This window comes from Herpailurus yagouaroundi, unplaced genomic scaffold (assembly GCF_014898765.1).
Source record: "Herpailurus yagouaroundi ecotype Mexico unplaced genomic scaffold, PumYag 198, whole genome shotgun sequence".
NCBI lineage: Eukaryota > Metazoa > Chordata > Mammalia > Carnivora > Felidae > Herpailurus > Herpailurus yagouaroundi.
Window position 1 is genome coordinate 29,686,498 of NW_024412429.1, and position 26,462 is coordinate 29,712,959.

A 26,462-nucleotide genomic window follows, 5' to 3' on the forward strand; every position below is an offset into this window, starting at 1 on the left:
GGTCATAAGTTAACAGCTCTGCTCAGAAAGCGGGAAGGCTGGAGGACAAAGGGAGGGAGAGCTGCTGAGCCCCCGGACGACAGAGCTCAGTTTGGTGGGGAACAAAGGCGCTCACCAGCGCCATCTCCCCCGCCCATCCCCCAGCCAAAATCCCAAAGAGAACCAGTTCCTGCCAGGGAACTTGCTCACTCCGCCCGCAAACACCCAACTCTGCGCTTCTGTGGAGCCAAACCTCCGGCATCGGATCTGACTCCCTCCCGCTGCCACAGCCCCTCCTGAAGTGGATCACCTAAGGAGAAGCGAGCTAAGCCTGACCCTCCTGCCCCTGTGCACCTTGCCTACCCAACCCCAGCTAATACGCCAGATCCCCAGCATCACAAGCCTGGCAGTGTGCAAATAGCCCAGACGGGCCACGCCACCCCACAGTGAATCCCGCCCCTAGGAGAGGGGAAGAGAAAGCACACACCAGTCTGACTGTGGCCCCAGCGGTGGGCTGGGGGCAGACATCAGGTCTGACTGCGGCTCCTCCCACCAACTCCAGTTATACACCACAGCACAGGGGAAGTGCCCTGCAGGTCCTCACCACGCCAGGGACTATCCAAAATGACCAAGCGGAAGAATTCCCCTCAGAAGAATCTCCAGGAAATAACAACAGCTAATGAGCTGATCAAAAAGGATTTAAATAATATAACAGAAAGTGAATTTAGAATAATAGTCATAAAATTAATCACTGGGCTTGAAAACAGTATACAGGACAGCAGAGAATCTCTTGCTACAGAGATCAAGGGACTAAGGAACAGTCATGAGGAGCTGAAAAACACTTTAAACGAAATGCAAAACAAAATGGAAACCACCACGGCTCGGATTGAAGAGGTAGAGGAGAGAGTAGGTGAACTAGAAGATAAGTTATGGAAAAAGAGGAAGCTGAGAAAAAGAGAGATAAAAAAAATCCAGGAGTATGAGGGGAAAATTAGAGAACTAAGTGATACACTAAAAAGAAATAATATACGCATAATTGGTATCCCAGAGGAGGAAGAGAGAGGGAAAGGTGCTGAAGGGGTACTTGAAGAAATAATAGCTGAGAACTTCCCTGAACTGGGGAAGGAAAAAGGCATTGAAATCCAAGAGGCACAGAGAACTCCCTTCAGAAGTAACTTGAATCGATCTTCTGCACGACATATCATAGTGAAACTGGCAAAATACAAGGATAAAGAGAAAATTCTGAAAGCAGCAAGGGGTAAACGTGCCCTCACATATAAAGGGAGACCTATAAGACTCGTGACTGATCTCTCTTTTGAAACTTGGCAGGCCAGAAAGAATTGGCACGAGATTTTCAGTGTGCTAGACAGAAAAAATATGCAGCCGAGAATCCTTTATCCAGCAAGTCTGTCATTTAGAATAGAAGGAGAGATAAAGGTCTTCCCAAACAAACAAAAACTGAAGGAATTTGTCACCACTAAACCAGCCCTACAAGACATCCTAAGGGGGACCCTGTGAGACAAAGTACCAGAGACATCACTACAAGCATAAAACATACAGACATCACAATGACTCTAAACCCGTATCTTTCTATAATAACACTGAATGTAAATGGATTAAATGCGCCAACCAAAAGACATAGGGTATCGGAATGGATAAAAAAACAAGACCCATCTATTTGCTGTCTACAAGAGACTCATTTTAGATCTGAGGACACCTTTAGATTGATAGTGAGGGGATGGAGAACTATTTATCATGCTACTGGAAGCCAAAAGAAAGCTGGAGTAGCCATACTTATATCAGACAAACTAGACTTTAAATTAAAGGCTGTAACAAGAGATGAAGAAGGACATTATATAATAGTGACAGGGTCTATCCATCAGGAAGAGCTAACAATTATAAATGTCTATGCGTCGAATACTGGAGCGCCCAAATATATAAAACAATTACTCATAAACACAAGCAACCTTATTGAGAAGAATGTGGTAATTGCAGGGGACTTTAACACCCCACTTACAGAAATGGATAGATCATCTAGACACACGGTCAATAAAGAAACAAGGGCCCTGAATGAGACATTGGATCAGATGGACTTGACAGATCTATTTAGAACTCTGCATCCCAAAGCAACAGAATATACTTTCTTCTCGAGTGCACATGGAACATTCTCCAAGATAGATCATATACTGGGTCACAACACAGCCCTTCATAAGTTTACAAGAATTGAAATTATACCATGCATACTTTCAGACCACAATGCTATGAAGCTTGAAATCAACCACAGAAAAAAGTCTGGAAAACCTCCAAAAGCATGGAGGTTAAAGAACACCCTACTAACGAATGAGTGGGTCAACCAGGCAATTAGAGAAGAAATTAAAAAATATATAGAAACAAACGAAAATGAAAATACAACAATCCAAACGCTTTGGGACGCAGCGAAGGCAGTCCTGAGAGGAAAATACTTTGCAATCCAGGCCTATCTCAAGAAACAAGAAAAATCCCAAATACAAAATCTAACAGCACACCTAAAGGAAATAGAAGCAGAACAGCAAAGGCAGCCTAAACCCAGCAGAAGAAGAGAAATAATACAGATCAGGGCAGAAATAAACAATATAGAATCTAAAAAAACTGTAGAGCAGATCAACGAAACCAAGAGTTGGTTTTTTGAAAAAATAAACAAAATTGACAAACCTCTAGCCAGGCTTCTCAAAAAGAAAAGGGAGATGACCCAAATAGATAAAATCATGAATGAAAATGGAATTATTACAACCAATCCCTCAGAGATACAAACAATTATCAGGGAATACTATGAAAAATTATATGCCAACAAATTGGACAACCTGGAAGAAATGGACAAATTCCTGAACACCCACACTCTTCCAAAACTCAATCAGGAGGAAATAGAAAGCTTGAACAGACCCATAACCAGCGAAGAAATTGAATCGGTTATCAAAAATCTCCCAACAAATAAGAGTCCAGGACCAGATGGCTTCCCAGGGGAGTTCTACCAGACGTTTAAAGCAGAGATAATACCTATCCTTCTCAAGCTATTCCAAGAAATAGAAAGGGAAGGAAAACTTCCAGAGTCATTCTATGAAGCCTGTATTACTTTGATTCCTAAACCAGACAGAGACCCAGTAAAAAAAGAGAACTACAGGCCAATATCCCTGATGAATATGGATGCAAAAATTCTCAATAAGATACTAGCAAATCGAATTCAACGGCATATAAAAAGAATTATTCACCATGACCAAGTGGGATTCATTCCTGGGATGAAGGGCTGGTTCAACATTCGCAAATCAATCAACGTGATACATCACATTAACAAAAAAAAAGAGAAGAACCATATGATCCTGTCAATCGATGCAGAAAAGGCCTTTGACAAAATCCAGCACCCTTTCTTAATAAAAACCCTTGAGAAAGTCGGGATAGAAGGAACATACTTAAAGATCATGAAAGCCATTTATGAAAAGCCCACAGCTAACATCATCCTCAACGGGGAAAAACTGAGAGCTTTTTCCCTGAGATCAGGAACACGACAGGGATGCCCACTCTCACCACTGTTGTTTAACATAGTGCTGGAAGTTCTAGCATCAGCAATCAGACAACAAAAGGAAATCAAAGGCATCAAAATTGGCAAAGATGAAGTCAAGCTTTCGCTTTTTGCAGATGACATGATATTATACATGGAAAATCCGATAGACTCCACCAAAAGTCTGCTAGAACTGATACATGAATTCAGCAAAGTTGCAGGATACAAAATCAATGTACAGAAATCAGTTGCATTCTTATACACTAACAATGAAGTAACAGAAAGACAAATAAAGAAACGGATCCCATTCACAATTGCACCAAGAAGCATAAAATACCTAGGAATAAATCTAACCAATGATGTAAAGGATCTGTATGCTGAAAACTATAGAAAGCTTATGAAGGTAATTGAAGAAGATTTAAAGAAATGGAAAGACATTCCGTGCTCATGGATTGGAAGAATAAATATTGTCAAAATGTCAATATTACCCAAAGTTATCTACACATTCAATGCAATCCCAATCAAAATTGCACCAGCATTCTTCTCGAAACTAGAACAAGCAATCCTAAAATTCATATGGAACCACAAAAGGCCCCGAATAGCCAAAGTAATTTTGAAGAAGAAGACCAAAGCAGGAGGCATCACAATCCCAGACTTTAGCCTCTACTACAAAGCTGTCATCATCAAGACAGCATGGTATTGGCACAAAAACAGACACATAGACCAATGGAATAGAATAGAAACCCCAGAACTAGACCCACAAACGTATGGCCAACTCATCTTTGACAAAGCAGGAAAGAACATCCAATGGGAAAAAGACAATCTCTTTAACAAATGGTGCTGGGAGAACTGGACAGCAGCATGCAGAAGGTTGAAACTAGACCACTTTCTCACACCATTCACAAAAATAAACTCAAAATGGATAAAGGACCTGAATGTGAGACAGGAAACCATCAAAACCTTAGAGGAGAAAGCAGGAAAAGACCTCTCTGACCTTAGCCGTAGCAATCTCTTACTCGACACATCCGCAAAGGCAAGGGAATTAAAAGAAAAAGTGAATTACTGGGACCTTATGAAGATCAAAAGCTTCTGCACAGCAAAGGAAACAACCAACAAAACTAAAAGGCAACCAACGGAATGGGAAAAGATCTTTGCAAATGACATATCGGACAAAGGGCTAGTCTCCAAAATCTATAAAGAGCTCACCAAACTCCACACCCGAAAAGCAAATAACCCAGTGAAGAAATGGGCAGAAAACATGAATAGACACTTCTCTAAAGAAGACATCCGGATGGCCAACAGGCACATGAAAAGATGTTCAGCGTCGCTCCTTATCAGGGAAATACAAATCAAAACCACACTCAGATATCACCTCACGCCAGTCAGAGTGGCCAAAATGAACAAATCAGGAGACTATAGATGCTGGAGAGGATGTGGAGAAACGGGAACCCTCTTGCACTGTTGGTGGGAATGCAAATTGGTGCAGCCGCTCTGGAAAGCAGTGTGGAGGTTCCTCAGAAAATTAAAAATAGACCTACCCTATGACCCAGCAATAGCACTGCTAGGAATTTATCCAAGGGACACAGGAGTACTGATGCATAGGGGCACTTGTACCCCAATGTTCATAGCAGCACTCTCAACAATAGCCAAATTATGGAAAGAGCCTAAATGTCCATCAACTGATGAATGGATAAAGAAATTGTGGTTTATATACACAATGGAATACTACGTGGCAATGAGAAAAAAAGAAATATGGCCTTTTGTAGCAACATGGATGGAACTGGAGAGTGTGATGCTAAGTGAAATAAGCCATACAGAGAAAGACAGATACCATATGGTTTCACTCTTATGTGGATCCTGAGAAACTTAACAGGAACCCATGGGGGAGGGGAGGGAAAAAAAAAAAAAAAAAAAAAGAAGAGGTTAGAGTGGGAGAGAACCAAAGCATAAGAGACTGTTAAAAACTGAGAACAAACTGAGGGTTGATGGGGGGTGGGAGGGAGGAGAGGGTGGGCGATGGGTATTGAGGAGGGCACCTTTTGGGATGAGCACTGGGTGTTGTATGGAAACCAATTTGACAATAAATTTCATATATTAAAAAAAAAATACTCCAAGCAAGAACCAAGATCAGGCTTTTCTGAACTTAGTCATCTACATGCCATCATGATTTTTACCATACCCACCTATACCAGTATTTACTTAATATCTTTCTTTAAATCAAATAAATTCATTTTTACTAAAAATGTCTTTTATAAATTTGGTACCAATAAAAAACCAGATTGGATGTGCATTATACTTTTCCTATTATACATGAAAATAAACGTGTAATTATTAAAGTAAAAGAAAGAAGGCCATGCTTTGTGACAAAAAGGTCACCAAGTGCACCCTATGGTATGCACAGTGCACTTTGGGAACCGGCGCTATAAAGGATATACAGTAATGAAGATTATTGGCTTGGAAAACATGATTTAAAGGCAATTACCACATAATACTGATAATCTTTATGAAGATACTCTTAAGCAAACTCATTTGAAAAACTTCTTGTAACAGGGCAAAACTCTCCAGCTACTGCTATAAGCATATTACATATAATTTAAATTTAGTAAGAAGAGAATATGCCATCCATAGCAACAAGTCTTTTTGAATAAACACCTTACATAATTTGTTTATTTACTCAACAAATATTTGTCAAGCCCTTACTATGTGCAAAGCATTGTTCTAAGCATTAGAATTAGCAGTGAACAAAATAGAGTTTCTTTTTTTGTGAGCTTATATTTCACTAATATAAGATGAGAATTGGGGGACTTGGGTGTCTCAGTCAGTTAACTGACCGACTCTTGATTTAGGCTCAGGTCATGATCTCACGGTTCGTGAGTTCGAGCCCTGAATCAAGTTCTTCCTCCTCGCTGACAGAGTCCGCTTGGGATTCTCTCTCTGCCCCTCTCTCTCTCTGTCCCTCCTGCGTGCATGCGGTCTGTCTCTCTCTCTCTAAATAAATAAATAAACTTAAAAAATTATAAAAAAATAAAAGTAAATTTAATTTCCATTAGTTCCAACAAGATAATAGATAGTGATACAACATCCAAATGATAGTGATAAACTCCAAATCAGTCAGACAGTCTGAGCTTGGCATCAGAGGATGTGCACACATGATACTGTCATTTGGCTTTTAATTTTTTCTACCAAAGTTATTTTAATGTTTTTTTTTTGTTTGTATAGCTTTTCTAACAGCATACTATTTTGTTGATACTTTGCACATATTTTTCAGCCTCATTTAAAATTCCACTCCACAATTTAAGGAATGGAATTTAGAATTTCTTAATACTTCAGCCCAAGTTTTCATTCTTCATACGTAATTTAAATTGTCCCTAAGTCACCTCAAGTCGCCCGTTTCTATTCTTTATGCCATTAATATCATCGGTTAATGGTTACCAGTGCTTCCTATCATTTAAAGGAGCATAAGTGTTTCCTTCTCTTAAATCTTCTCTGTTTAAGACACTTAAAAGATACCAGTGGTGAGAGCCATTACACCGCTCAAAATACTCCAAGAGAACATTCCTGTCATGAGACTATGGTGACATGTCTTATTATTAATTTCCATATAGTGGGTGTTTCTTACTTATCCCGCTATTAATGTTTGATGAAATTCATCCATTGTATTACCCTGTTAGTCATTTCCAAACAGCTGAAATAAAACCACAGTGCTTTATATTATTTTCAAAATCTCTGGAGGCACGACTGGCATTTACAGGTTCAGCTAATGGGAATTTTAAAAATAAGAAAGTTAAACTCTTCACAAAGATTGCTTTGAAGTTCCAGTTAATAACTGCCACTTAAAATAATTGACTCTGAAGAATTGTAAGATTCTGAGAAGTCATGAGTCACTGAAGAAAAACTAAGTTGTGCCCTCAGATAGCTTTCGTGTTAGGAATTTTTGGTTATATTATGATTCTTTCAAAACAGGCTACTCATATTTGGCAATTCTGAACGAAGAGAACATCTGATTGACTAGAAAATGCTCACCTTTCGATATATGAATCAACTCTCATCTTTTAAGAGATGTCCCTCTGAGGTGTTATAATTTATTTGCCTGTGACTTTTTACATAGGTATTGAGACACTTTGGCATCAAGAGTACTGTTGACACTTTGGGAACCTAATATTACCCCTTAAAGAATAATTATTGCTATAATCAAGAGGGATGAGTGTGATAGAGGAAACACTTAACGAAAAGAGGTCCTTTGAAAGAAGGAACTTTGTTTCTTTTCCACTGTGGGAGCTAAGCCATTAGAACGGTATCTGGCACACAGTAGGTTCTCCGTAAATACTCGGCGAGTAGACAAATGCAAAAGGGTGTCCCAGCAGCCTTAGTGTATAGACCATAAACAAGGTTTTATATGTACGGCATGGCACATAGAACACTTTCAATAAACATTAGCTAATTTTACAGTTACAATTACAGATTTTGTACTGAGAGTGGCTTGAGATCCGGGACTTTCCATTTAACAAATTTGACACAGAGTTAAGCCCTGGGACCAGTACATGTTGTTTTTGTGAAGCATGTTGAAAAGAAGTTTTGATCTAAGGTATAGGAGGTTGGGTTAAAGGTGTTGATGTGATAGAGAATTCATTTCTTTTTCTTTCTTTTTTAAAAATATTTTTTTAATGTTTATTTTTGAGAGAGAGAGAAAGAACAAGCAAGGGAGGGGTGGAGAGAGAGAGGGGGACACAGAATCTGAGGTAGGCTCCAGGCTCTGAGCTGTCAGCACAGAGCCCAATGCAGGGCTCGAACTCACGAGCTGTGAGATCATGACCTGAGCCGAAGTCAGGCGCCCAACAGACTGAGCCACCCAGGCGCCCCTTCATTTTCTGCATCTTAATATTACTTTATTTAGAAAAAAAATTCTATTTCAGATTGACATTGCTTTTTCTTTTTCATAAAATCCCATTCATTCTGATGATAAGAGGAATACTTGCTCATGGTAAAAAAAAAGATAGAAAAACAGGAAGACAGGAAGAAGAAAATAATATTCATCTAGAAACAATACTTGTTAAAATTTTGGTGCTTTAAAAAAAATGTAGCTGAGATCTTTGTTTAAGATCTACAGTACCCTGCTTCTTTTTACTTAATGTATTATAGACGTTTTGAGAAACTTTCTTTTGATGATGCACAGTTTGCGTGACAGGAAATAACCAACTCCCCCTTGAGAGAAATTAAAGTAACCGGTGGCAGCCTCAAATCTGACTTTGTCACAATAGCGATTCCATTTCCTTCTTCTTTGGGGACAGCTGACAAGTGTCCTCCATTGTCATCACCACACCCTTCTCTTTCTTACCAAAGAATACAAGGTCGGGTGATAAAATGAGTAATTTGTCACTTGGCACCTTCTACCAGAGCAGTTGGAATACATAGTTGAAATTAGTTACATGTATGATTATATATTTTCTCATTAGGTTATAGAAATATTTGTTCAATGATATTGAAGCATTTTTATGCCAAAAAGGAGAGTCTCAATGTACTATAAAAAGAAAATAACTATTATAATATAAGGAAAACATTTAATATGAGTAATTATATATGTGACACATAAAAGGAATATCTTGCATACATGTATTGCCTTTAAACATTAAAATTCATATATAAAGATGAATTATAGTCCACATGGTTAAGAGCTTGTGCTCTTCTGGTATTGGATTTTTTGGGGTGTGAATTTTGGCTTACAAGTTCTTTATTTTTTTTATTTAAAAAGTTTTTAAAATGTTTATTCATTTTTGAGAGAGAGCGAGAGAGAGCATGAGTGGAGGAGGAGCAGAGAGAGAGGGAGACACAGAGTCCAAGGCAGGCTCTAGGCTCTGGGCTGTTAGCACAGAGCCCGAAGCAGGGCTCAAACTCACAAACTGTGAGATCATGACCTGAAGCCGAAGTCGGTCACTTAACCAACTGAGCCACCCAGGTGCCCCGGCTTGCAAATTATTTTTTAGGTGAGTTATTTCTTTTCTTTGGGCCTCATTTTCCTCATCTTAAATAGTAGTCCCTACTTCATAGGGATCTTGTGGGATTAAATGCATCACCATGTGCAAAGCAGTATCTGGAACCTAAGAGCTCCACACATATTAGCTATTATTGTTATTATTATTATTGTTTGATATAATATGTGTATGGCATAATTGACCTATGTCAGTGGTTCCCTAATACCCACAGAAAGGTCCAGAGCCAGGCTTGCTACATCAAGTAGCCTCAGGAAGTTTTGTAATATACTCTCCAGAGACTCAAGTTCAATGAGTTTTCAGTTACAGTGTGATGGATGCTTTCTTGGAGATGCGGTGGGAGCACAGAGGAGAGACTGAGTAATTAGTCTTCTGGGAAGGTTGAAGCAGGTTTCACAAAGGTCATAATGGTGGGAGAGGGGTGAATAAATACTTCTTAGGAGAAGAGGTGGCTGGGGAGGGGTGCACTCAGTAGAGGAGGAAGGTACATCCAAAGTTCAACTACATCTACTGAGGACTTATTACAAGCAAGATGGACTGCTGGACACACTGATCTCATTTACCTCTCTAGTGAGGCTGGTGTTACAATCTCCTTCCATAAATGTGAACTGTAAGCAGTGTGTGCATTTTTCCCACACTCACAAAAGAAGTAGGATTCAAATCCAGGTCTGACTTCAAAGCTCTTTGTCTTTCTGCCAACTTCCTCCATTAACTGGGGTCAGGGTGTGCACTTAGCAGGGGGAATGCAGTGTGCATGGGGCTCTGGGTGGGGCCACCATGGTGGACCAGGTTGGGTGAGAAGGACCTCTGCTGTTTCTGGTGTTTGCAGCTGCCCTGCTGGGCTTCCAGCCTTTGGAGACCTATAGCCTTGGGGGCCTTGCCTAAGAAGGCTCTCCACCTGGTCTCATGGGTCCTGTATCTGGGATTAAGCACTTCCTATCTTAAAGCTCTTGTGGTGGCTGTGGTTGGGTGCAGTGGCCTCCATCATCTTCCTTGGGGACTTTCCTTGGTAAATGCTGCCACTTTCCTTTGGCACTGGTTCTACTGCCCTCTCTTAGGTTACTTATGAGTGATAAACCACCCAGGTGCCCCAAGGCAATTTGGTTTGCTAGTTAGAGAGAAAATGATCTTCTTGATCTTGTATTAACCCAGTGATCTCAAGTTGGAAACACAAAAAGATTCTAAGGATGGAACACTCTATTTTTTCATATGTAGAGTTAAATATGGACTATGGCAAGTCATTTAAATCTTCTCAAACTTTAAAGGTACGATAGAAATGAGAGGGCATAACCCCTCCTTTTATTTATTAATGAAGTCACAAGAGGTAGGCTGTGCTTCCTTCTGGGTAGGAGGCTGAATTTAATTTTATTTAACAAACAACTCATTCTGGCTCAGTGACTCATAGGATAACTTCAGTCAAAAGAAACTTAATTTACTCCTGCTTCCCTATTTTACTGTCTCCAGAAATCCAAAGAACCCACTATACCAGAAATACTCTGAGTGGATCAGGGTTTTACTCAAGGAAGTGCTGCAGTAGAAAATGGCCATTTCTCTGTGCTACATTCCAGGGAGTTAACAAACCTGCTGGGCTCTGACATAAGCAAACACGTTTGTACCATAACAGAATCCATGATGTGGGGTAGGATGGTGTCTGAATCATGTTTACATAGTTTCTCACAGAGGAAAATAAATTGCTGGTGAGACGTCCTTGTGGGTTTTATTATCAATAATCTTATGCTTTGCTAAATCAAGCTTATTATAAACTAGAATCATAGGAACCCTTGAACAAAGTAGCTGTTGTTGACCCTTGAACAAAGATACCTGTTCTGGCCATATGACTCATGGACGATTGTAATACCCAAGGAATACAATGGAATTTCCAAAACAGGCCTTTCTGACCTGTACTGTGCTCCCTTATCAACAGCTCTCTCTTGGACTTGACTTCTGCAAAAAACCTGTCCCTGAGCTCGCTATCTTTCCCTAACTCACCCTCCAACTTTCTTCACTGTTGATCTCATCTCCAATTCTTCAGATGGCCAGAACAACCCCAGGATCTCCCAGCATTCAGTATCATCAAGTTTTATCTCCTTTTCTCCACATCATCTCTGGATTTATACCTTCTTTCTACTTCCATTGTAGTCTGCTGCCTGATCACGTTTCTCTTGATTTAGTGAGTCTGCCCCTCCTACATATGAGTGTTAGTTAATTTTCTTAAGCACTATTTTATGGCATCTATGTTTTTCTCAAAATTCTCTAGTGACCCTCTTTGTTTAATGAGTCAAGTTCAAGTTCTTTATCTTGGCATTCCAAGCCTTTCGTTTTCTCTCTAGTCAACATACTTTACTACTTTCTGGACCTTCTCCTACTTAATGACTTAATGTCTCCCATATGTCAGCTCAGTCTCACTTTTAGGCAATTCCTTCACAAGACAACACTCTATCTTATCTTTCAGAATTCAGCACAAGACCATAAAGCCTTCTTTTCCTGCTCAGAGCACTTCAGTAATCTCTGCCTTCTTTGGTCTCTGATTTATTGTTTTTGTCAGTTATTTTAGAACTAGACCATTTATGCTCTTGCAAGGTCCTTGGTTTAATGTGTGTTTGTCTTGCCTGTGTAATGAGATTGTTAGGTCTTCGAGGGTAAAGGAATCTCTAAAAGTTTCCTTTTGAGCAGTCAGAATCCCCAGCCGAGGTATAGGATGTGGTAGGTGCCCCCTGCTACCCCAGTCCTTGTTGACCGGAAAGGAATTGTTGAGGTATTAGTATTTGGTGTCTCTGGCAGACTCTAGTCTCATTGCTGTCTGGGACAAGAGCTATCCCAGCCCCGGGGTTACTGGTGTGGCTCAGCGTACCTTGGCCTCATGGCCTGCTTGGCAGACAGTAGATATTCTATTTATTGAATGAATGAATGGCAACCCAGAGGGAATACTGGCCTCCCTGAGCTCCCCGATTCAATTTTCTACTTTTTATCGCTCATCTAAAAAATAATGAATCGATTAAACAGTGTCAGCCAGGTTAACAAAAGGCAATGGCTGTTTTCAGTCCTAGCTTTAGAAGGTGAAAACTGTTGGGGTGCCTGGGTGGCTCAGTCATTTCAGCGGCCAACTCTTGGTTTTGGCTCAGATCATGATCTCGTGGTTTGTGAGTTCGAGCCCTGCATTGGGCTCCGTGCTGACAGTGCAGAGCCTGCTTGGGATTCTCTCTCTCTTCCTCTCTCTCTGCCCCTCCTCTGCTCATGCACCCTCTCTCTCAAAATAAATAAATAAAATTAAAAAAAAAAAGAAGGTGAAAACTGTTTCTTTTTCATTATGGTTTTCCCCAGAGAGTCAGATATATTGAGTGATCTCTCCTGACTTCTTCGGCTTCTACTTGAATACCTCATCTTCCAATAAAATTTATATCTAGTTGAGTAGAGTTGTGGACGACTCTTTCTTGGTTCCTTAGGTCTTGAAGCACATTTCAGAATGGCTCTAAAAGTGTGCAGCCCTCCTCACTTCATTGTTGCTTTAGTCCTGTTCATGTTTTCATTCCTTCAGACCGCCTTCTATAATTTCCCAAGACTGAGTTAATTGCTCCCATCCCCAACCTCCCTGAAGTTAATCCTGCTTTCCTCTGAATCCTGTATACGCATACATGTTTCTCATTTTATGTATGCTTTTATTATACATGCATGTGTTATTAAATGTATCCTATCACATCAAAATGTACAGGCTTACGTCTCTATAAAGTTCTCAGAGACAGGGGCTCTGTCTCATTTTATCTTTATATCTCCAGGACCTGGCTCACGGTCTACCCTAGGAGGTGCTCCATCGATGGTCACTGGTGAATAGTGACAGGGAATGGGTGAAACAGTGAGGGCAACATCAATTCTGTCTTCTGCAATGCAGTCATTTCAGTGGCTAACTATCCTGTTGGTCTGGTACTTCTGTATGTGAAATGCTGGGGAGCTTGGAGCATGGAGCACGATCCAGGTGAGTCAGAAAGGAGCCGAAACCACAATCAACGTCTTGTCTTTCTTCTAGAGGAAGACAAATGTTGAACTTTGAAGTTGTGGAGTGTTACCTGGCACTCAGGAGAAGTCTAAGCTAGTCCCAGCTCGCATCTCTGTTCTCTATTGTGGGCCATGGGGCTGCGGGCCTGAATTTTGGGGAGAATGGGAAATCATCTTCTCAATATGATTTCTTTTAAATCACCCCATAACATTTTTTAAAGTGTATTGTGTATTTCATTTTCTCTTTCTTTTTTTTTTTTTTTTAATTTTTTTTTTCAACGTTTATTTATTTTTGGGACAGAGAGAGACAGAGCATGAACGGGGGAGGGGCAGAGAGAGAGGGAGACACAGAATCGGAAACAGGCTCCAGGCTCTGAGCCATCAGCCCAGAGCCTGACGCGGGGCTCGAACTCACAGACCGCGAGATCGTGACCTGGCTGAAGTCGGACGCTTAACCGACTGCGCCACCCAGGCGCCCCGTCTTTTTTTCTTTTTTTTATTGAAATTTAATTGGCATGTAACATTGTGTAAGCTTAAGTGTACAAGGTGTTTGATTTGATACATTTATATATTGCAATATGATTACTACTGTGTTAGCTAACATCTCTATTAGGTCATATAATTATCATTTAATTTTCATGGTGAGAATAATTAGGATGTAGTGTCTTAACAACTCTGAAGTTGATAATACAGTTGCCTGTAATCACTGTGTTGTACATGAGATTTCCAGGACTTATTTATCGACGAGTTGCAAGTTTGTGCCCTTAAACACCTCACCCTGTAACATTTTAATTTAGGTTCTTTACATTTATGTGGTTCTCACAGGTAACGTTAAGAATCACCTTTAAGAAGATTACTAAAAGGCTATCACCATCCACTAGGAATTCTTTCTTAGAAAACTGAGTTTATAAGCAAATTGTCCCTCTTTAAGATGGGGACATCACTTAAGCACTTAAGCACTTAAGCATCACTTAAGCTAGATGGTTTTTAACATGCTGGGTGGCTTTTGGTTGACAGCTCTGTGAATGTACTTTATATTTTTGCATGGTGTAACGTTTTAGATGGCAGCTTTTAAAAAAAAGTATTTGAGTCTCTGGGTCACTTGTTCTGCATAAAAAGATATATATATATATATATACATATATATATATAATTATATATGTATATATTATGTATATTATATATTTATATATCATAAATATATAGTATTTATTAGTTTGATCAAAAGTAATGAGTAAAGGAAAGTCTTTTTGTAGCTCTGCTAAAATTACCTCATGCTTGTGCAGCGATAATGGCCCCGCCTGGAGAGGCAGCTCTGGAGGAATAGAACTTTAAAGATCAAGATTAGCAAATTAACCAACAGGAAAAGCCAAATAGCCAATTAACCTACTACTGCAAAGTCCTGTGGCTCGTCTGGGGCTCCAGGCTCTCTGTGGCAGCTGAATTTGCTGCCCTGAAACTTGTAGCTAAAGCTGCCTTATTCCTTCAAGCTCCACAGTCACTGGGAATGTTTGCTTTGTATGTCACTTCCTTTGCTGAGCGAGTGTGGAAATCACATTGTGTTGCTCTGAAATGGTTGCCATGGGAACATCTCCACCTAGTCATTATCTACTCAGCCTACTGATTATATTAAACCAGGAGACAGAGATGTACAAGGGGAGCTGTAACCACCTGTTCTGCAGAAAATTGTGATTGCTTCTGCGACATTCGCCTCTGAGGCCACACGTTTCTCTGAACACTCCTCTCTCCATTTTCTCTTCTCTTGTTTCCCTCCACACAGTTAGTAAATGACATAAATCTATAGGAAATTGGCATTGGGATAATCAAGCCATGGCTTTCCCATTCTTCCGGCCCTCTTTCAGGTCTCTGTTTTAGTATCTCAGGTAGAATAAAAATAATCGTCACCCTTTCCTCTCACTCTCTTCTGCCCACCCCCACCTCCCATGCTTAGGTGTAAAGATAATCTTCTTTAAAGGTCTATGACTCCTGTGGCCTATGCAATGAAGCCACGTTTTTCTGCTACTTATCCAGAGAAACTTCTCAAAGTTCATATAAATGCCTGTTTTCTAAATTGTATAAAATATAAATAGTAAATAATACTGTCTGTCAACAGGTAACTTTATCTTACCTATTCTCAATCAAGACATGCATGGATCTGCCTGTATCTCTTATGAGGAGGATTTTCTGATCTTTATTCCTGGATTGAAAGTGACATTTAACAGGTGTTGTCTTGAAGTAACTTTTTTTTTTTGGAGAAAAGCTATAAAATCCATTGACTTTGTAATTTGTCGTCTAAACCAGAATACTTAGGGAGTGGGAAATGGCATTATTAATAAGTATGCCTGGAAAACAGGTACAAATTTGACTATGCCAGGCAAACTAGGTGTATATTGTCATCTTATATGTAGAACGTAGAATGTAGACAAGTTCATAGGTGTGGTAGTCCCATGTCTTCAAAAAATATGGGAAAGGGGCACCTCTTACAGAAGAATGTTTGTGCAGATAGAAATTATAATTGTGGAATTTAAATGCTGAACCAGCAAGAAAGTTCTCTGTTTATATTTCTGTCGCATGTAAATTAAGCCAATGTGAATCCATCCTTGAAAGTAAACTGATGGCACTGGGGATTGAAAAGAAAAAAATGACATGAACAAAGGAAAACAGACCAGGCTGAATGCACCTATGGAGATGTCATAAACCCTTTCAATTTTTGTTTAAAAATCTAATTTAAGAGTTAGTAAATTTTTTTCTGTAAAGGGCCATATAGTAAATATTTTTGGCTTTGTGGGCCATATGGTCTCTGTGGATAAAAGTAGCTGTCAATGATATATAAATGAATGAGCATGGCTATGTTCCAATAAAATCTTATTTACAAAACAGGCATGGGGGCTTATGGGTGGCCCAGTCGGTTAAGCATCTAACTTTGGCTCAGGTCATGATCTTGAGGTCCATAAGTTGGAGCCCTGTGTCGGTCTCTGTGCTGACAGCTGAGAGCCTGGAGACTGCTTCCCTCTCTCTCTACCCCTCTCCCACTTGTGCTCTGTCTCTCTCTCTCTCTCTCTCTCTCTCAAAAATAAATAAACATCATATCTATCTATCTATCTATCTATCTATCTCTATCTCTATATCTATCTGTCACAAAATAGGCATGGACGGGAGCACAGGTTTACTGCATTGGTTGTCATGGGCCCAGTCTCATTCTGGTTAACTGTTTTAATATCTGTAAACTTTATTCTGAAAAAAGGAAAGTTATTTTATTTATGTTATGCTATTTTATTTTTTTAAGTTTATTTATTTATTTTGAGAGAGAGAGAGAGAGAGAGAGAGAGAGAGAGAAAGTGAGCTTGAGTTGGGGAGGGGCAGAGAGAGGGAGAGAGAGAGTCCCAAGCAGGCTTTGTGCTGTTAGCCCAGAGCCCCACACCAGGCTTGATCCCATGAACCGGGCTCAATCCTATGAGATCATGACCTGAGCTGAAATCAAGAGTGGACGCTTAACCAACTGAGCCACCGGGGTGCCCCCAGGAAAGTTATTTTAGATATTAATTCTGATGTTTTCTGTTGTGCTATGGCAGGTTGGGGCTGTGCCTGATGGGGCCAGTGGAGAAGTGCAATGGGCCTTACTAGTAATGTATATTTTTGTTACACATGTTCCAGCCATTCAAGACATATGTTGAAGAGAGTGGTAGAAGGTAACCCCCCAGGGACACTCTGGACAGGGGGTGGCAGCCATGTGGGTTTCACTAAGCATTTTAGAAGAAAGGCTGTAGGGATGAGACACAGGGTATAGAGGGTACGGTGCTTTGGTTTTTCCTATAAATTGTCTTTTTAAGCAAGTCCAAGAGTAGGTTCTACCTTGGGAGAGAGAGCAAAACTGCAAGCACCTGAAGAAAATAATCTTTGGTCTCTGCCTGTACTTGGAAAAAAAATGACTCAAAATTAAGGTAAATGATACAAAAAAAAATCACTTTAAACTAGTCTTGTACTTACTGTGTAGAATTGGAATCAGTTGGTAAAAATAGGAGTTTTAGCAAAAGGTCCCAAAATGTATCTTTGGGGTTTATTTTTAAATTTTTATAGAAGTATATTTAAAATGTTTCCCTCTAGGCAGAAAGCACACACTAACAACTCAGGCAGGCAAACCCCAACAGGAACATGAATGACATTAAAGAGAACTAAACAGGCTCTACATAAAGTAGTAGGAGGTATGACATGTGTATTAATCTTACGTGACTGTACATAACACAGACAGAACATACCTGGTTCTACCTGGCGACAAGTTACTTTAATTGCCGACTGAAGTAGGAAATTGTGGAGAATGACTGCAGTAATGTTATTGATTCAATTTTCAACTCGGTAACTGGGTATGCCAGGCATTTGACAATGGAATAGACAGTACCACAAATAAGGAAGAATCTCAGAGGGCTTCAGTCCTATCTGAGCTGTCGAGAAAAATATAGGGGATGACTGACATTTATAATTATTTAATACAGTCTTTTTGAGGGGATCCTTTGATCTAGCTGGACAGATATTCAGGATCTTGTAGTCTGTTTAGGGAACTGTTCTACACATTTAGGACAAAAAAAGTGAGTCCACTAGAAAGCAAAATACAACGAAGGTAAGTTGACATCGCCTTAGCATGTTTTATTGCTCAAGAGACATGAGTGAAGGAGTTATCCAGAGTGCAGTGCTGAGCAGGGAAGAAAGGGAATTTCAGAATGGATGGCCAACACTATCACTTAATGTGTGGAGGGTCCTGAGCAACATACGGGGTGAAATGGGGGTGGAGGGAAGATAGCATCCCAGGCCAGGGGAAGGAGGCTGGGGGTCAGTCCAGACACTAGGAAGTTTCTGGAGGACCTTCAGAAGAGGGATGACAGGATGGCACCTGCTTGTATGTGATTTGTTATATAGTGGATAATATAGTAGTGAAATATTATCTGCATTGGTTTTCTGTTTAAAATTTTTATACATTTTTTTTCAGTTTTTTTTAACGTTCTGAAAGTAAAACAGATTATAAAAAAAACCCCAAATCCAAGTGTTGCAAGGACCTATGATGTATATAGGGAAATTATTCCTTAATCCCACTTGCAAAGATAAATGCTCTTAGCTGATGTTGCTTATTAACATTGGGATAATTTAGAAACAGATTATATCATTTGGAACCTTGGAATTATTATAAAGAGAAGTATCTCCTATTTTTCCTAATTTGTTCATGCCTTATATTCGAAAACATGACATAACATCTCACCTAATATTGAAAGAGACTTTTTTGGTTATTTTCTCCATCTCACACTTCGTATGTTAAGCCATTGGAGAGTCCTGATCTCTTTGAAACAGTGAATTAACTGGACCCTCTGCTCATCCCCATCTTGCTTGGTGGAGCCATATGCCTGGGAACTGGAAGTCAGTACAATCTAGATATTGTCAAAAGGGGTAACTTCCATGAGTAGCTGGACCAGCCTAATCAGGGTCATAAGAAAAGCTGAGATACCATTTGAGCTCCCCATAGTCTGTATCCAGTATTACATTGGGTTAGCAAATCAACTGTGTCTTCGAAAATGCATTTTTTGGGGGGGGCTGGGTTGGGGAGGTTATCTCTAGTATGGAAAGGTTACTCCAAGTCTCTGTGTCTCAGAAAGAGCTGAGAAAACGGATATTTCACATTGCTATGGAAGTTTAATAAGCTAGGAGAAATACAAGCATCTCTATTCACTACTGACCTTTTGAGGATCCAAGGATAGCAAGTTTTGACTTCTCCTAGTAATTTTTAGGGGTTGAGGTAAATCAAATTACCTTTCTGCTGAACTTGTTTATGCCAAAGGAAAGTAATACTCTGTGGGTGCAACCCAGAACTTTGAAATTTATCGATGGGAAGAGGTATGAGAACCAAACACTGAAAACCTTGGAGCAAACTGTGAAATTTATCCAGTTTCTCCCCCCACCACCCCCACCCCCAAGTCCAAAGTGCAGGATGATTGCAATAGAAGGCATGCTATCAGGCAGGGTGACTGGTCACTGGTTTGGGTTTCCAGAGGAATGTGAAATTAACAGAATTATGAACCAGAGGTTGAGCAAAACTCCAAATAAGGAGTAATATATGAAGGGGAAAGATAGAAAGAAATGACTTTCCGAGGTAGTTCTAATGGAAGAAGCAGCAAGTGCACACTACAAGGGCTCAGCCATGGTGTAGAGCTTTATGAGGAATGCAAGAACAGATCTCAGAGACTTGAGACAAAGAAGGGAGAATTAGACAATGGATAGTTACTAAGGGTCATATGTGAGTAGGTTTCCCTGTGGGGTTTTAACAATAAAATAGAATCTCATCTGGTCTAGTTCTGGATGAAGGTGGAAAGAATGTGCTGGATGATGAAAGGAATAAGTTTCCCTGTATAGGTCTTCAAGGTTTTTAAGACTTACATTCTGAAAGCTGAAATGAGCTCATTTGATTCTCACTAAAGCTCTGGGAGGTAGGACAGTGCCAGAATCACTTCACTAGGGAGGAAATCTAAAGACAAAGGGTTAAGTTCCATTTGGGAGGGGAGACATGGAGGAAGGAAGGCAGACCTCTGAGGGTTTTGAAGTTCAGAGGGAAGTGAGATTTTTTTTTTTTTTTTTTTTTTAAGAAAACGTTTGTTCCTTTCCAGGTACACTTGATTACTCACTGTTAAGTAGGCGGAAGTCAATGAATGGGTAGGAGCCGCGGCGTTCAGCAGGAACCCCCGTCTGACCCCTTAGTCGTACATCTCCTAAAAAACAGAAAATCCAAACAAATGTTTGAAAACATTGCCAAGTGTATTCACTTTTCCTCTGTAAATCCTCTTACTCACTTATGTCACTGGAACCAAATGTCAGGAGGAAAATGATTTCCACTTACCTTGCTTAAGAGAGAGCTATGTGAGAGGGGATATTTAATGAATGTTAAGTGTAATGAACTTAGCAGTACTCTAATAACTGAAGCAGCACTCTGCTGTCTTTTAGATTTGCCTGGAAGATGGATCTGCGAAAATTTTAGTAATTCACAAGATTTCCATAGTCTCAGGGCCACAAAGAGGGGGCATCTGAATCTGGGAGAACAAATGATGCTCTGGGATTAAAACTTTTATTCTTGTTAGAATGTTTAACTGCCCAGTGTTATTTCTCTTGGTTCCAGCACAATTGATCTCTGACTAGTGTCCACTGCCCTGTTGCCCAGGCTTTATCATTGATCTGCTTTAGAATTTGCTCCATGAAGGCCAGCCCAGCTCCAGGTACTTCAGACACTTGCCACCCTTGTACACGAAATAGTCAGTGGAGCTTGTAGAACTTATTCATTTGCAGGTTTTCTTTAATGTCTGCATTCACGTTCCTTTTTGCTGTGTCTTCTGCCTTCCCGATCAAGGGAGGGAATGAAATAGAATGGAAAGAGCATGTACTTTAAGACGAAATAGACCTAGGACAATCTCGGCTCAGACACTTGCTACCTGTATGATCTTGGGAAATTTATTTCTCTAAACCTCAGTGGTTCACAGTGTCATGGGTTGAAGAATCTAAAATAACACTTGCTGCCTTGCAATAAATGCTGGGTTTACTTCTTTCTAAACTCCTGCAAAGGATCATGCATATTAATTATGTGTTTTGCATTTTTCCATAGTGCTTTGTGTATTGTATGGCACTTAGCAGACTCTAAGCGAATGTCTTCTGTTGACAAGAATAAATATAAAGACAAAATGTACAAATTAGCACATAAAATATGGAATTAGAGGAGAGAGAAAAATACATGAGATCTTCTATATTTCTGGAAGAACTGAATCAGGGAAAGTTTCAATTCCACGAGTAATGGGTCCCCTCCCATAAACCACTTTTTCCCAGACATGAGGTGGCAGTGAGGCCTTAGCCTATGAGTAGAGAAAAGGGACAGTCATCTCTCCTCCATTCCTACCCCCTGGAGTTAACCGGGGTCTGAGTGAGATCCCCTTCAGCTGTAACCAGTGCCATTGGCAATGTTTAAACTATCCCTTACAGATGGGCGTTGTGTATGTTTGGGCTTACAAACTGCAAGCTGTGAGCCTCTGGGTTATTCTGTACTTTGAATTTTATATTGGTGCCTTATTTAATGCTTTGTATAATCTGATATTACAGTGCCATATCGATATTAAGGAATGTTACAATTTATGGAATAGAAGGGGAGGAGGAAGAAAGAGATGGACAAGCATTTTTATAAATATGAATATCATCTGAGATCAAAGAAAGGAATGCTGTTAGCATTTGGCAAGTTCATGGGGGTAGATGGCCAGCAGTTACAGGAAATCCACTAGGGAGAGTTGAACGGTTTTCTTGTCTTCAGCAGCTTGTCTTGAACACTCCATGTTTACAGCACTCTAAAGAGTTCACAAAGCACTTTCACAAACATCACAGTGTATTTATTTTCTTGTTTATCTCATTGGATGCTCACAATAGCCTTGTGAGGAGAGCCACTATTATTCTACTTACTTTATAGGTGAGAAAATGGAGGCTCAGGAAGAAAGTTCAGGCCTGCTGTTCACCTACCCAGCTCCAGCTCAGGGTGTGGGCGGGCCCTTTAGAGGCACTCAGTAGATATCTATGGACTTTAACTGACTGGCTGAGTTTATGGTGCTTTAACTTATAACTAGCAGGGCTGGTCCTTAAATCTAGGTTATTAAACTTCATAGGCAGAGCTCTCTCCTCAATAACATTGGTTTCTAATCTTAAGGAGTCTGTACATAATGGTTTAAAAAAAAAAAATCACAGACCCTCACATGATAGGTGAAATTTAGCAGCCATTGGGAAAATACAGCATGCCAAAATGATATAATAAATTCAGCAGTGCCTAAATGATTTATATTTTCTAAATGATAATCAGATAGACATATGCTTCAAAACTTATGCATGGATAAGCCTGTATTCATTCGGTCTATGAAGCCGGCTAGGCTTTAGGTTTGTTGACCCGTTGTGTCATCCCTGTGGGCTTCTCTAGGGGGTTTCAGGCTCACCAATTGGAAATCACTTGTCCACTAGTACTTTTTTTTCTCAGGATTAGCAAAGCATCCCTCCTGACTGTGTAGTTCAGAGGGTACCATTTTCGCAGAAAACTTCTGTATAATATCAATAGAGGTTTTAAAGCCTCTGTCAAAATTTATTCCTTTTGTCCATCTGACAGTCTAAGGCAGAGGACGCCCATTATCATTCAGGGCTTTACGTTTAGGGAAACACGGAGGAGACAGCATCACAAGGCAAGCTGGGTAAAGGGAAGGCAACATGTGAGTAATTCAGAGATTCCGGTTACTGACAGGATCAATATTTCACCATCTTGGGTGACTGTGGGCAACTCAATAAACACTTTGAGGTCTAGTTTTCTAATATTTAAATTAATTGGCATAATTACAGCAGCTTCGCCTCCCTCACAGGGTTGTTGTGAGGAAATTATAAGGTGCATGAAAATAGCATGAGGGTTAGAATTTCTTGAAACCTTACACGGTACTAAGCATTTTACATGTATTATTGAATATCATCTACCCAACAACCCAGCGAAGTAGGTGTTATTATTAGACCATTTTACAGATGAGGAAACTGAAACCAGTGGAAATTTGATAATTTGTCCAAGCTCACAGAATTAGTAAGGGTGGAGTTTGTATTCAAATTTGAAATTGGCTCTTAAACCCCATGTTCTTAACCTTTATCCTATATCATCAGGATGAAAAATCATAGAAACAAGCTAAGCATTCACTTTTTTATGGCCCAATGTATGTTCTGATTGCTATTTGCCAATAAACCAAATATATATTCATCATGACTCCTGAAACTTGAGTACGAGGGGAATCCACCCCCTTGATGAGTTCAAGATTCAATCAGATAGATGTTGTTTATTTGAATAGCAGTCCAGCGGAAATGAGCCGAACGAGTAAGACAACCAAATCCTGTTCTGGATCAACAAGGCATCTATTATTTTCAAGTAAGAGATGGAAAGCAATTATTAAAAATATTATTCAGTAGAACTGAAATTACCTAGCAACTAATTTAATCAAGCTCTTAATTAAATAGAATTTTCATGATGTAATGCCATTTTGGGAAAAAGGAAACAGTGAAGAAAGTTGATAGCAAAGAGACTTAAATAAACAAACAGAACAAAACAAATCAACAGCAACAACAACAAACTACAAAACCCATACCTGAAAGCTTCCTTTTCAATACTTCTTCTGTCTATAACTACAATTATAGTTTTGCAAGTGGATTACTCATAAACCTAATGATGGTTTTTAGGGGTAGTAAATAATAGTGTTTAAAAAGGATGAAATCATGTTAAAAGTACGAGTAAGGCAGGAGGGAGGACAATTGTAAGTGGGCTAACAAAGCGTTTTAGAAAATTTCAACACGGAAAGGTAAATACAAACAAACCAAACAGTCCACATCCTGAGCATTCAATTTATTTGAGAATAAGGTAATATCCATGTTTTAAGGATATATCTCCAATATAGAAAGTTCTCTCTCATTCTCCCTGCTGTTATTAGCCCCTTCTGATACTAAATTGCTTCAATATGCTCGTGGGAAGAGAGAAATAATTCAGTAACAACCGTCCCTGGAGGAGCAGAGGCCACTGGGCTGATGTCCGAAAAACAGAACAAGTAGCGTCCTGCTGAACTGCTCTTTCTGGCCTCTGGTCTCAGGCAATCATCTATTTACCTAAGGCCTTATATCCAAGCTAAACAATTATTTTGACTATTCATTAGGCCCTTGTTTCACTTAAGCAACTTTTTTTTTCTGGCAAGCGAAAGGTGCTGTGGACGCCGGGTCGGAAGTGTTGACAGCTCAGAGTCGTGTCCTCAGCCTGTCCTTATTGTGTTCCAAAATGAAACAAACAGCAGGGAAATTCTTATTTTGAAAGGGCTGCTTCTCTTTTGCCTCTTCAGGCCGAAAACATAACATGTCGTCCTCGGGTATTTAAGGCTACAAACACAGGCAGAGAGCTGAGCTGAGTGGCTCCAGGAGCCAAGACCCGGAGACAGCCACTCACCCTCCCAGGGGACGTGGTTCCGGGATGGACCTCTTGCCCACTTGGCCTCTCGGGCTGTCTCTGTTTAATAAAAGCTTGTGCTAGGGAGCAGACATTATGTGGCCTCTTATGTAACTGGCAAATATGGCGGAGACTCTGACAGCAATGACAACTTACAGTGGCTGAAACATGGGCCACATGACGAGAACCAGACTCTGGCCCCGGTTGTGGAGTCAAGGTCACTTCAGGGTGGGGAAATGGGGTCGGAAAGGAACAGAGCAGTGGCTACTATGCTCCTATGGCATCTGAGACAAATGAAGAAGGTGATGATGACAGCTGCAGGAAACACGGAGAGAGATTCATAGCAGGGGTGTCGCTATGAACAAGGAAGATGAGCTGGTGATAGCGTCAGAAAGATGCAACCATGGAGCGGCCCAAATATGGTGGGGAGAAGAAGCTCTCGTGAAAGTTATTGCTTTGAGCTCCTTTAGACACTACTAATTCACGTCAGTGCTGTAAACTTGCAAAATGAGGGCAGACAGAACCCAGACCCCCAGATCTCAGACAGGAGCTTTCGCCAGGGTGCACTGCCTCAGCTGGCGGCTTCGAACATTTCAGATGACTACTCTCAATTAGCAAAGTGAATTATTTCTTCTAAGATGTTTATCTAGCCAAACAAAGAGGAGGAAGGTTGTGCAATTTGATCACTCCGTAGATTTATGGGATAGTACAGGCAGCCAGTTTAGATAACTCAGGCAGAGATGATTGTTCTGAGTGCTATGAGCTTGCATGAGATCCAAGATGGCTGATAGACCAAATTTCCCATTTGGGACTTCAATCTTCTGCTTTACTTTTTTGAGTGAGCCTGGGCCTGTCTAGTTACTAAGGGCTATGTGTTGATCTGGCTGAGTAGGAGGCTTCTTGTCTATTGACCTGTCGCACTAATTGTGTCTTTCTGGGCTGTTGCTGAGAGGGCTTTGTGTATAGGAAAGAGACAAACCAGAGTTAGTTGGCCAAAACCACACTTCTGGCAAAAGAAACAAAATAAAGTTTTCTTTGCATGTGAAAAAAAAAAAGTTCTTTCTTTTTTTTTCATTTTAAAAACCTTGGTCTCTATATCAAAATCAAGAGAAAGGAGAAATTTCACCAAGTTAGAGTCCCCAGACAATACTATATATACTACCTTGCAACTTTTGCTTAGACTTATTAAATACTTTATGACAGAGGTGCATTTTGGGACTTGAATGTTACAAAGGTGAATGTATAAATAGCACTGCCTTTATTTTCTAAAGTAAGTGAGGTAGGTTTCAACTCAGACTAGACATTCTTCAGCTCGATGGTTATACAGAGGGAAAATAAGAAAAAAAAAAAGTTGAGGAAAAAAAAAGTTACAATCACCAGGAACACAGGAGTCTAATAAAAAAAAAAAAAAGATATTGAACAAGAAGCAGCAGAAATGCCTAAAGAGAATTCCAAGAAGCTGTAAAAGAACTTAAAAGAACACAAAGAACATGTCCTCTTATAAAGATTAAGAATAAGGGGAATAATCTGCAGAGTCATTTTAGGGAATATGTGATCTGGGTCTGCCTTAAGTAATGAAAACACTGATGTAAACTTGCATATTATTCACTTATTTCTGGGATAATGCTTTTCATTTCCAGAATCTCATCAAAGCAAAGTTTATTGTTTTTAAATAAGTGTTATATAGTTATAAATGTAGGTATCTCTGCTCCTGCTCACACCCCACCCCTTCATAATGCCTGGCACATCGTAGGCACTCAAAAAATAGTAACTATTATTCTTTGTTACTGTTCTTCTGAGATTTCTGCCCCCTCACCTCCCCTCTCCTATGACAGTCATTATCATTTAGGAGGATTTCTAAGTCAGGAACTGTTTTAAGGACTCTACATGTATAAGATGGTTTAGTCCTTATGACAGTCTGCCTGAGGGAGATGTGTGTTTCATCTCCCTTGTACTGAGGAACGCA

General features: G+C 40.0%; 1 protein-coding gene across 3 annotated transcripts in view; it reads right to left on the bottom strand.

The window, feature by feature from the left end:
- PDE7B (phosphodiesterase 7B) overlaps positions 1-26,462 on the bottom strand; it is a 320,081-nt gene that overhangs the window by 60,262 nt on the left and 233,357 nt on the right. For all 3 annotated transcript variants that reach the window (XM_040449102.1, XM_040449103.1, XM_040449104.1), the window contains one exon: positions 20,151-20,234. In XM_040449102.1, coding sequence (XP_040305036.1) covers positions 20,151-20,234 — 84 coding nt within the window. The remainder of the gene's footprint in view (positions 1-20,150; positions 20,235-26,462) is intronic.